The sequence below is a fragment of the Telmatherina bonti genome (assembly GCF_933228915.1).
Source record: "Telmatherina bonti genome assembly, chromosome: 18".
In the NCBI taxonomy this organism is placed as follows: domain Eukaryota; kingdom Metazoa; phylum Chordata; class Actinopteri; order Atheriniformes; family Telmatherinidae; genus Telmatherina; species Telmatherina bonti.
Genome location: NC_136616.1, coordinates 20,444,496 through 20,457,161, shown reverse-complemented (window position 1 = coordinate 20,457,161; position 12,666 = coordinate 20,444,496). Strand labels below are relative to the sequence as shown.

General features: G+C 40.9%; 1 protein-coding gene across 1 annotated transcript in view; it reads left to right on the top strand.

The window, feature by feature from the left end:
- arap2 (ArfGAP with RhoGAP domain, ankyrin repeat and PH domain 2) overlaps window positions 1-12,666 on the top strand; it is a gene marked incomplete at both ends in the record, with an annotated part of 152,009 nt that overhangs the window by 16,727 nt on the left and 122,616 nt on the right. Inside the window, 3 exons of the mRNA XM_079257781.1 lie at window positions 374-718; window positions 2,409-2,478; window positions 11,456-11,576. Coding sequence (XP_079113907.1) covers window positions 374-718; window positions 2,409-2,478; window positions 11,456-11,576 — 536 coding nt within the window. The remainder of the gene's footprint in view (window positions 1-373; window positions 719-2,408; window positions 2,479-11,455; window positions 11,577-12,666) is intronic.

Genomic DNA, 12,666 nt, shown 5'->3' with positions numbered 1-12,666 from the left:
CAGATGTAAAGAGGTGATTAACTTAGATTAGTTTTACAGAACTCAACACTGCACGTCCTTTAAAAGTTTAAAATGCTCCTACAGTAAACTTCATATTGATTTTTAGACTGTCTCAATGAGTCTCTCACTGCTGTGAGAGACGTTTAATTATAATTATGACGAGTTTGATAAGAAAGTAGATAACTGACTCATAGTATTGCTTTTACTGTGTGTGAAGCTAGTGCAGAGTCTGTCATCACCATGGTTTTGGTTATTACAAATAAATATCAGATCTGTCTATATCTGAGTTTTTTTTCCCTGATTATGCAAACTGTAATTTTCTATTTTTAGTGGTAATATATCAGAACTTATAATACAATGTGTTCCAATACAGGAAAAACCCTAAGGAAAAGGAGTGTCCACCAGCACCAACTGTCCCAGACCCCTGCAGTGATGAGTACTCGACAGTGGAGGAGTGCACCAGCTTGCTGCCGAAGGCCTGTATGGACCATGGTCTGGCTGTGTCCACTGAAGCGGTTGCTGTCGGTTCAGCAGGCTCTGGTCCAGACGACAGATCCATGATCATGGTGGAATGCGACCTCTACTCGGAGCCTGCAGACGCTCTAGGGGGCGTCACCACAAACGCACTGCCTGATATTTCGCCGTACGCATGCTTTTATGGAACCCCCAAGCAGCAAGTGCTCAAAGTGGGTTGGCTGGACAAGCTGTCGCCTCAAGGGTGAGTTAAACAACCAGTTTCTCCACATTCTGTAAATGTTCGCGTCCTGCTCTGCTCACATCACAGCAATGTGTTTCTTTCTTTTACCTGCTCTTGCTGCTGTGGGAACATTTGCTTCCAAAAGTGCTATATAAATAAAGTTATTTCTCTGGTGTAATGTGCAGGATTTTAAGAAGACAAGCCCTTAAAACAGGCCTCCAGAGCAAAAGAGACATGCATGGATTAAAACTGCACCAGTAAGCATCTTGCAGTGTGGAAATAACTATGTACTTCTTAGTTACGATGTTGGTTAGATAAAGGCCACGTTAAGGCCTTCTGAAACTGAGAAAGATGCGCAGAAGTTGCCCTTCTATGACCACATGGCATCCGGTTGCAGCTGGATCTGTTGCTTTTACATCATGTGATCTGTTTTTGCTCACCAAGTCTGGATTAATTGTGTGCATCCATCTCTTTTTATTGAGTAATGATGATTGACAGTCATCTTGATAAATAGCAGTCTTCCATCACTGTCTGGACCCTTTTTGTGTACCTTTTTAGTTCTTTGTGTGTGCTCTTGTACTAGTCGTGTTCAAACATTTAAGATTACAAACATAAATATGGTTGACAGGATCTTCACCCCCCTCAGATTTTATTGTGCAGTATATACACTAGCTATAAGCTACATATTTCAATACCCCTTGATAAACTAGATGCCTTAAATGCTTTATGGCAAACAGCATCTAAAGTGTCTGGAGTAACAGAATAGTAAACACGTGGCTTATTTAAAATAAAAAAAAAAATAAAAAAAAAGTTCAGTGCTAAAAGTAACTAACCATTTCTGCGTTCTATTTGGCCCATTTTTCCTTTTAAATTGTCTGAAAATCCCAGTTGAGTATCATTTTTCATGCTCTGCTGAACCACTTTGATGGTCTGCGCTTCATATTCCAGTGCTGACCGCTAATGTGCTGATTGTCACCCTTAAAACTAATTATATCTCAAATGACCAGAAAAGTCAACCTCATAGTTATGCAGCCACTGCTTGCTTTTTCTTTCAACAGACTCATTTAATTTACAATTTCCCCTGCTTTTCTGTGTATCTTCTGTATTTTATGCTTATTTAAATCTGCTGAATGATACCAGAAAACAGATGCCTGAAGCCAATTTGTGTATCATGCATAACTCTACCAAAGGGGAGGAAAATGAGAGTTAACCTTGTGTTGCCGAAACACACAATACAATATGTTTTCTTTTACTTTGTTTTACTTTATTGGTGAAAGGAGATTTTCTTTCCCGAGTCTGTGGGTGCTGCATGTATCAGTGTTACTGGAAACCCGACCTATCAATCATTTCTTCCTATTTTTATTTTTTTTAAAGTCTCCTTCACCACCAGATTTGCATGGGTTTGGCAAATTGCCCTTAGGCTGTTGAATATTCAAACTGAACACAGCCATTTATTTTGATTATGATAACTGACAGCTGTTGATACGACACTTGACATTAATGAATCTGTGGCACTCATGATGAAATATGAGTACCTGCACAGAGCAGATTACCGCTTCCCCGTCTTCACATTATGGGACTCTGCTTTTACTTTCCATAACACAACAGCTTATCGCTCTGGAAACTGGCTCAGTTTGATCAAATTTGGCCGTGCCTGAAATGCATTTTCATATCACCTTTTTTTTTTTTTTTTTTAACCCTTTCTCTGCAGAAACTGTGTTTTCCAAAGGAGGTGGGTGAGGTTTGACGGCGAGAGTCTGGCATACTACAACAACGACAAGGTAGGTGTGAGGAAAACGCCTATAAATAAAAAGCTAATGATTGCTAAAGCCTGCAATGTTTTCATTTGAACTATTCGGTCGTTACTTCCTGGTCTCTGAGCTAAGTGCCTGCATGGTCACACAGAAGGGTTTCTTCCCTTTTTTTTTTTTTTTTTTTTTTTTTTTTTTTTCTGTGGGAGAGAAATCTGCACCTTTTCTCCCCCCTCATTCTCATGATGATCATCAGCTTGGCACAGTTAAGAACAGGGGCAAGGACGGAGCAGCGAGCGTGACGGGCCAGCATTCTCTGCACCCGCCCAGCCATAGAGTAAAGTACATTGATGTTGGCACCTGACCAAATCCCTAGGAGAAGAACGACAGGGAGGGAAAGTTAGGGTGAGGGAAGACTCTCATCTCTTATTGCCTCCCTCAGCATTTCTACCTCCCAGTGCACCTCTTCATTTTCTCTTTGTGTGACAGTGGAGTTGGAATTTGGCTTAGCATTGCCTTGCCTCATCATGGGAGGAGGAGAGCGATGAGTCAGGGCGGGGTACGGATATAGGAGCTGGGAAGAAATACAAAAGCTGCAGAGGATGCAGATCTAGATGCAAGCAAGATGGTCTTACTTCCTGTTGTTTAGCCTGGAAAGGCTTTTCGACGTAAAGATGGAGAGCCTTTTGTTGCCAGTTTGATGCTAGAAATCGACATGAAAGGTCTTTTTAAAAACATTAAGATAAGGCTGGGCGATTAATAGGAATTTTAATCTCAATTACGATCTGGGTTTTCAACGATCATAAAAATAAGGGTGCAATTATTTTTCTCTTTGCAGTTTCCTCTTCTGATGTCTTCAGTTGCAAATCGAGCATCACTGGCATTGCAGCGCTGTGCTGTAAACTCCTCCCACAGCCGCTTTGGTTTCATTCAGACACTGTTGCCAACTTGGCGAGTTTCTCGCTAAATCTGGTGTTTTTTTTGTTTTTGGTTTTTTTTTCCTGTTTTTTGTTAAAAGCGACTAGCGACAAATCTAGCAACCTTTACTGGACTTATTAGTGACTTTTCTAGTGTTTTTACGACTGACTTGAAGGTACATATTGTTCTGTAGTTACTGTAAGGACCGAGCAGCGGCACTTCCAGGCGGCCAGTCTCAGTCGGCTCCGGCTGCAGGTCGATGTAGAATAACTGCAGTAGGTTGTGGAAGTTCACTACAACATGGTTTATACCATTGTCAGTGAGAACTGGCTGCATTATTTTCATATAAACGCACACATGGTTCGGTGAGTTAAACACTGTAATTTCCCTCTGTTACGAGGCGTTACCATAGCAACGCGTTAATCAGCTGGTTCAGATCAGCTGTCTTTTAACAGGAGAATGAGAGAAACGCGCTGCAGCCTGACAGCGGTTGTTTGGCATAAAACGTACATCGAGGCCAACATAAAATAGTTGCTATATAAGCGGATTAACCGCGCATTAGACGGTTATAATGCACGACGCGGAGTCGAGAACACCACAACGCGCAGCGTTGTTTAAAAATACTGGATAATCATGTTAAATAATTGAGATCTCAATATTTATCATAATCGAGCAGCCTACATTAAGACGCATGGAGCGTTTGCACGGTGACTGAATGAATCCGTTTATTTACAAGTGCGTCTCAGGTCTGAGGCAATGTGTTCGACTCGTGTGTTCTCACTAACGACTGCTTGCTGGGTTTTGCAGCTGAAGACGACACATTTGTTTGCCTGTGTGGCGTTTGTGGGGGTGAGCTGTGACCTCACACCCCCTCTCCTCGGGCCAGCTTGTTTTCACTGCAGCAGCATTGCACAACATCACAATCAATGATGTGGGACTTGTCTGATGGCTGCTCGTTAATCACTTGCTAATTATAGCCCTCCACGCGCTCTCGCTTTCTCTGCCTCGCTTTCGTTTCCCTCATTTTCTGATTCCATTACATTTGTTTCTCCATGTCTCAGGACATGCTCCGCCGACTGCAGGGCGGTATCGGCAGGCCAGCGAGGCACTGCTTTCACGCAGTCGGCATTGGCAGTACAGTGTTTGGAAGATGAAAGTTTGCTTTTATGTGTGTGTCTGTGTGTGTGTGTGTGTGTGTGTGTGTGTGTGTGTGTGTGTGTGTGTGTGTGTGAGCAAACAGGGATTGTTGTTCAGACTTCTTTTTTTTTTTAAAGACTTTTAAAGTCCTGCCAATGTGACTTTGCCCTATGAGACAGCAGAATGCTTCATCATGTTTTGGGTGAATGGAAAGGTTGAGCACAATCTCTGTCATCCCTGCTTTGTGCGGCCAGCTGAGGCCCTGCACCCCCTGCTTGCCACCTTATACCACCCCCACAGGGTGAGCGTGGGGGTTGAAAAAGATTCCAAGAATATCTTTCAGTGTTTTAATGTTTCAGAAATGCGAGTATGAATATGTAACTTTTCCCCTCAAAGTGCAGACTGCAGAAACGGCATTACTGTTAACAGAACATACCTTTTTTTTTTTTGCATCTCACGTTGCTTCCATGATGGCATACGGCTTCAAAATCTGCACTCATCTTTCCTCATCTCAGAGGAGTTGCGCTGATTATCTTCTAATTATCGGAGCTGCAAGATCATCTGAAACTGAAGGAAAGATATTTCCATAAAAAGACAACACCTTGTATGTGTGAATATGCTTCACATCTGTCTTGTTGAGCTTAATATCCTAAAGCTAATTAAAGCTTGGATCAAACTATGTTGCTAAGGATGCTGAAAATGTTGCACATAATTAGACGTTTCTTCATACTAGCATGATTTTAAAACGTTGGATTATGAGAGGGACAAATGAAACCAAATTAAACTGAACTATATTAGTGGTTTCCTCACTGTCTCTAGCAAAATAATCTAAAAGCTACTACAATAAAGAGATTTATTTAGTTAATTTCGCTTCTTTTTTATTGTTTGTTTAAAAAAAGCTACCAAACAACAACAACAAAAGAAAAACCATCTGACAGCAGATTTAGCAACCTTTAGGGCAAAACTCTTACATCTTGCTTCCGTTTATAAATTTACGGGTAAATACAACTGAAAATGCATGTCTGAAAACCACTTTATTTAGCTTCACATGATTGTAAATGTTGGTGTTTCTTCATTAGTTTTGGCGTACCTGCGTATAAACTCGCTAGCCAGCAAAGAGGTTGTCTGCTTTACCATGTATGTGGTCACAGACGGTAAGCGAGTAGCAAACACACCTATAGAGCTATTTCACTTATGTTTATTTAGTAGTTGGGGTTATTTAGTAGTTTGTTGATAACAAGCAATAGCTTTTGATAACAGGATTGGTGGATTTACAGATATTTTATTCATCCAAAATAATGTAAACATAGAAAAAAAGAGCAACCTGCGTTGGACTGACGACCTGTCCAGGGTGTACCATGACCCTTGCCTGCTAATTGCTGGGATAGGCTCCAGCTTCGCCGCCACCCTGATGTGGACTAAGTGGTTAGGAAAATGAATAAATTAATAAAAGTGCACCTTAAATGAAAAGAAATTTGAAACAAATCTTATGCTTCAGTCAGTGCTTGAGTGGAGTTGGACATAACACTTGTACTTTTTCTGCAGGAAGTGAGCACATTATGGCTCATGCTTGCAGACTTTCCTCCATTGCAGTTTTTAATTGCACAGATTATGTTGCACGCCAGTATTCTGGTTTTTCAGCTTACTAGAATTGATTATATTTGTGTTTACATGGATTATAGAGAAATCTAATGAATCATGTCTATATACATGATAAATATAGATATCCAAGAGTCTAATTAGTGCATGTTGTTTGAAAGGACATCAGTTCTTTATTTGATAAAGTTTGAACATGTATTCAGTGTCCCACCCTGACCAGACTCGCTTCGTCACTCAATCTCAAGTGTTTTCTTTAGAAATGACCAAGTCAGCAAACAGATTTTTCCCCATTGAAACTTAAAAGTATTTTCATTCAGCACAAAAGCAAATCCAAAATATTGTTTTTGTATGTTAAAACAAATACAAAGTGCTCTAAAACCCCAATTCATTATATCCGTGTCCATGCAACCACAACAATGACCCTTTTCCACTAAGAGCAAATGTTAAACCTCAACAAATCTTAATAAATCTGCCATCATTTATATGTTTGCACACTTTAAATTGTTCTAGTTGACACAGCAGTCACAGCTCAGTAAAACTTAAAGTAACTTTATATTTGTGAAAATATAATAATTCACTTGCATGGATAAGATAAAACAAGCAGTTACTTGCATCACAGTGTTTATGCATAAAGGCAGAATTGATCATCTGTAAATGGAACTTGAGCATTTATAGATCAAGTAGTGATTAAAAGCAGTGCTAAACGTTGCATAAACGTTTGTGAGTGAAACCATACAACGGACAGGAATGTAAAATCAGTTGGGAAAAGCTTGGTGCCATCTGCAGTAAGCTTCGCCTCGGGCTGTAACATGAGATGAAGACTGATTTGGCTTTGTGCATCATATTGTTCTGCCTCCGCTGTCTGTTCATTAAAACAAAAATGCCTACACACTGAGACATTCCCATGCTCGTTCTTTCTCTCCAACTTTCAACACCCAAAGAACTCCTCCGTAGCTCGCAATCCTCTGGGATCTGTCAGCTCCAGACTGAACTAATCGCACTTAATCGCAGTCACAGTTTGAAGGTCTCTGGCCGCGGTGATGCCATCATGGGGGTAGCGGAGATGGCGTGGGAGAGTTGCGAGATCCTCTGTCTCACTTCTCCCCCTCTGCAGCATTTTCTCCAATCCGTCTGATCAATCACTCCTTTCGCCTGATTTCATCAACGCTGGGATTGACTTTGGAGAGAGCTTCGGGTCTGAGATGTAGTCCTCAGGGTCTTTGTGTGGTGTCATGTCTGTGTGTGTGTGTGTGTGTGTGTGTTGGGGAGAAAGTAGACTTAAGGCTAGTGAGAGGAGAAAGTAAGTGAAGGGATGAGGGGATGTTGGATAGGGAATAGGGATGAGGGTGGACAGGAGGCCAAAGGGGAGATAAGGTTTTGGGATTGGGGATCAGTTTGTCAGTCAGTCTGTCCCAACGTGTCTCTGAAGCTTGCTGAAAAGCTGTCTTAACAAGTCTGAAAGCTCCTCTACTTACTTATTATCCCCAGTATTTTCCCAAGATGTCTGTGCTGATGCTTTTTGTAGCACCCCAAAGCGATGGGACTTAATCTGATCACCAGAACAAAACAATGGAATAGTTGTATTTGCATGGCTTCGTAGTTTGCCAAGCGTTCCTTTATGCAAATATTTAAATTGACATTAGGCTTGTGCAGGTAGCGTCACAGGACAATAAATCTGTTGGGGAATTAAAAACAAAAGAAAAAAAGGTTTAAATTTAAGAAAAGACAATTCAAACACATAGAGGGCCAATCAACCAAATTTTGTTCATGTTGATGCTCATTTGTTTCTGCAGAACTTATTTGTTCTACGTCACATTTTTACACAATGAATTATCAGCTTAATTAGATTCAGCTTTTTTCGTAAAGCATCAATCAGTCTCATGGCCTTACGATTTAATCCAATTCACACCAATTCATCGTGATCCAAATGAAATATTTTACACAAGTCTAGTTTATAATAACTGTTCATACAAGCAAATGAATATTTTTCAATGATCAATTGGTTCCTGTGATTCAACCCTCAGAAAGTGTTTAAATGTTTACACATAGGATTCATATTAAAGGAATAATGATAAATATTACAACAACCCCTTTAAAACTTTCCATTTACTTTCTTTCTTTAGCAGCGAATCAGATTGCGGTTGTTGTGAGGTCACCGTTTAGTGAATCCACACAGCTGACTCTGCAGCTGCAAGTTTTCTTTCTATCGAGTGTTTTTCTATCTCCCGTCATCTCTGCGTTTTGGCTTTATGATCTGCAAAATGACTGTTTTGATTTGGTTTCACTTCTCTTGTATGTCCCAACAGTACAGAAGGGGGAAAAAAAATCAATGTTTCAGTTTTATGTATAGCCTTAAAAACAGCAGTGAGAGTTGAGCCAGATTTGAGAAGGAAAATTGAAATTTTCAGCTTCGTTCCAACTTGACTGCTTTAACATTAAGAGTTTATATTTAAACCTTTATGTCCATGTCTCTGATCTTGTCCTGGAGCTGTACAAAATATAAAATACTGGAGATTTGTCTTTATTTGTTCATATTAAGACACAAATAATTTGCTTTCAAATATTTATAAAAAGCCCAAAATCTCAGCTGAAACAGAATTATAGCTTTGTTTTTTGATGGGACATTAAAATGCAAATGACAAATCTTTGAAATGTGTCTTGCTTGGTGAAACACTGATGCATTTTTACAAGGTGTAGTTCTGTCCTTCAGCCAGCTGGTGTCCTCATACATCCACTGCAAATCTGACGCTCCTGATTTAACAGAGCTTCATCGCCGTTCCCGCTGCACAAAAAGACCCCCTTTCCCTCCACCGTTATTTGTCCTCCTCCCTGTTTTCTCTACACAGCGCCTCCATTATTGTAGGCTTTAGCTCCATTGCTTTGCTTTAATTGTTTCCTGAAGTTACCATGTTGTTTTTGAAAAGAAAAGAGGCAAAGTTATCCATGCTTGATAGGAGGAGAGGCAGTTCCACTCATGTAAAGCAAGGAGACGGTACCCCACGGTGTGACAGAGGTTGGCAAACGTTGGGTAAAACGAGAGGTTGCGATATGGGGTGGAATACGGATGTCGGAATGGGATATAGTCGCGAGTGGGAGGAGGTCAGGAGGAGGTGAGTCAGGTTTGCGTTATGAGACAGACAGATAGTTAGGCCTCATTGCTTCCTTGGCAGCCTGTCCTCTTGAGATTAGTCCATAAACATACGAGTGGGCAGCGTCGACGTCTGAATTCTCCATCCGCCATTACTTCAACGCTGACCCCTTCTTTTCATCTGCCAGCTCTGCTGTCAGAATATTTACAGATGCACAACTTGCAATTAAACAACTCCCTCCTTCATGACCCCAAAACTAGAATTAAAACAATTAATTACCGTTAACCCATACTGGGGTGTAATTATAAGCACGCAGCCACAGAGATAATTCATCCACACATGCACACCCTTAGTTTCTCCTCTCCTCACCTTCCTGTAACTTCTATCTAAATTTAGAGGGAGGAAGAGGGAGATACTGGTGTGAAACTCCCAGGGAGAGAAGCGCACAAGGCTGCCTGTCTGTAATTAGGTTGAGCCACTTCTTGCCATTGTTAACATCCTGCTTTAATATGAGAAGGACCCCTTCCTGACCCTCTTAGGCATCTTCATTTCTACATGATGTCTCTCTTTCCCACAAGCCTATCCTCCCTCCCCTGAACCTTTTTCATATCACTGTTTTTATCTTGTCTATGGTATCTCTGCGTTCTTTCCATTTTCTTTCTCTCACTTTTCTCCTTGGCCTTTTCACACAAACCTAATTTCTTTTTTTTTCTCTCTATTTCATGCTCTCTATTTCTATCCATCCATCCGTCCCTCCCTGCCTTGCGCTCTCCCTAAGTGACTGTGCCGACTTGGTATATTTTTGGCAGCGTGGTCTAGAAATAGGCTTTTGTGGACGGCAAGGTCACCGGCTTAATTAAGAGTGGCGAAAGGGAGTCAGAAGTTCACCGCCTTTTTCTTCTCCCATTCATCCTCCCTTTGCTCACTCGGTGTCCTCTGTCTTTGCTGAATATGACCGCAGGACGCGACGGAAGAGCAAACAAGTCAACACAAGTCTTCTTCCGAGCAGAGAATCAAAATTCAGGTCAAGACGGCTGAAGAGTGATGGAGACAAAGAAAAAGACATACCTGTTTTTTTTCCTTACTTTGCAATGATAATGACATTATCAACATGAATAATGCAATATCTGCTATGACCTTTTTTTCTTTTGCCTTTTTTTTACACCATCTGTGATTTTTTTTTTTTTTTTTTTTTTTTTTTTTTTTTAAACCACGCTGCAGAAGCGTAATGTTCTTTTACTCTATTGAAAGAACATTACAATCCGAGATCTTCTCAGATTTTTGCAAATACTTTAAGGGCAACCAAATGCTGTCTGTCTGCATTCGCTTGTGAATACTGATTTCTCAGCCGCACCATCCTGTCCTTGCTTCTTTAGCTGTGATTATATTAAGGTTTGATTTCTTTCTTTTCTGCCTGTTTCGCACTCACAATGACCCAGTACTTTAATTGCCATTATCAAGGGAGATTGTAAAGAGGGTCATGAAGCCTCTGGTGCAACATCCTGATTATTTTGTTGCTTCCAGAAATGCTACTGGGGGAAAAAAAAAAAAAAAACCACACACGGGGTAATGAAACAACACACACATACCCAAATCCCACTTTAACCAAGCACTTCCTGTGCACAACTCAAATCCCCAGAACAGTGTGCATATCTGCTTTTATAAATATCTGAGGTTTGTTTTTTAGCCTGTAGATTTGTTTTATGATGTCTCCGAACACCTTAAGCAACACCTCCGTGTGTGTTATTCTCGTCTTTGGGCTTCTTTAATGTGGTGCAATTCACTTTTAGAGCCATTTCCTGCACCTCCTTTTCAAATCTCCTAGATTTTAAGTTTGGAATCGGAAGCGAAAGATCACATTGATACAGATTTGACTTTGCCTTCTCCCTCTTAAGCATGATAGCACGAGTTTCCTGTTTGTATTCCAGCAGCAGCACTTTGATTCACATGCTACTGGTCCAGGAGCTCAGAGTCATTTATCAAAGTTATTGCTCAGTGAGAACAGTGTAACTATTTGTGCAAATAAACTTGACTCTGTATTGATGAGGATGTCTGTCAGTGCTGTTTCAAATTGAATGCAACCTCAGCTGATGGTAATACAACTCAGAATTACAAATTTATTGATGCAAACAAGTAATTGTGAGCGTGCAGATGTAATAGGAATGAGCAACAGTTCGATAACAATATTAACATGCTTGAAAGCGTGCATGTTTGCTTGTGTGTTTGGGAGTACTCATCTGTCGGTTTTGTGTGTCTCTGTTTAGGAGATGTACTCAAAAGGTATGATCTTGACCAGTGCCATCAGGCAGGTGCGAGGACTGGGTGACAACAAGTTTGAGGTTGTCACTTCGCTACGGACGTTCGTATTCCGAGCTGAAGGAGAAGGTACAACAAGTGCATCTTTTCTAGTTTGTTCTGGATTTTTCAGTCATCTATCAGCTCCTCAGTCTGTTCTTACTGTCACTTTGACCCTGTGATATGCTGTCTACCTTTATTTTTCTATCTTTCTCCCTCTATCCTGTCCCATCCCCACTGTTTGTGCCTCCTGGTCACATCACTCTTTAAGTGCCTCAGTGACATTTAAGTCTTTTCTCATTGCGCTCCTCACTTTCGCAGATACTTTTAGCTGCTTCTATTCAGCTGTAAAATTCTGTCTTACAGTTTACGTATGAAAGGATCAATAACAGTTTACCGGGTGTACATTAAGTTCAAAGCCTTTGTGAAACCAAGAGCTACAGACAAAGAACTAGGATGGCTCAGAAGAGATGAAGTTTGCCTTAGAAACACAACAGTTTAAAGCACATATATACATAGAAGCACCATAAGGTAGTCAGCCTGGTTTCTGCAGCAAGTCCAGCTTTTTCTTTGACAGAATTCACCAACTTACAACTCACAAAGGAGCCTCATTTACACTTTGTATGCCATACCCTAACTGTAATCTTTGTATAGTCCATGAATGAATAAAAATACTACATCTACTTGGGGAAACTGTAAATCACCAAAAAAAAAAAAAAAAAAAAAAAAAAAAATATATACTAAAAAACTCCTCCCTCACCCACCCCTCCCATCTCACCAGGGTAGGGCGGGTGGCTGTTCATCTCTCAAACTCGGTTTCTCTACCAGAGTACTGGGAACTTGAGGGTCCTAGCTGTTCCTAGGACTCTGCTTTTCTGGACAGAGATGTCTGATGTTTCACCAGTTATCTGTTGGAGCCACTTCTCCAGTGTGGGGTACACGGCCTCCAGTGCTCCGTTCACTATGGGTACTATTGTTACTTCCACCCTCCAGGCCTTCCCCAGTTCTTCCTTGAGGCCTTGGTACTTCTCCAGTTTCTCATGCTCCTTTTTCCTGATATTTCCATCATTGGGGATGGATACATCAATCACTACGGCTTTCCTCTGCTGCTTATCCATGATCACTATGTCAGGTTGGTTGGCCACTGCCGTTTTATCTGTCTGCATCTAAAAGTTCCAGA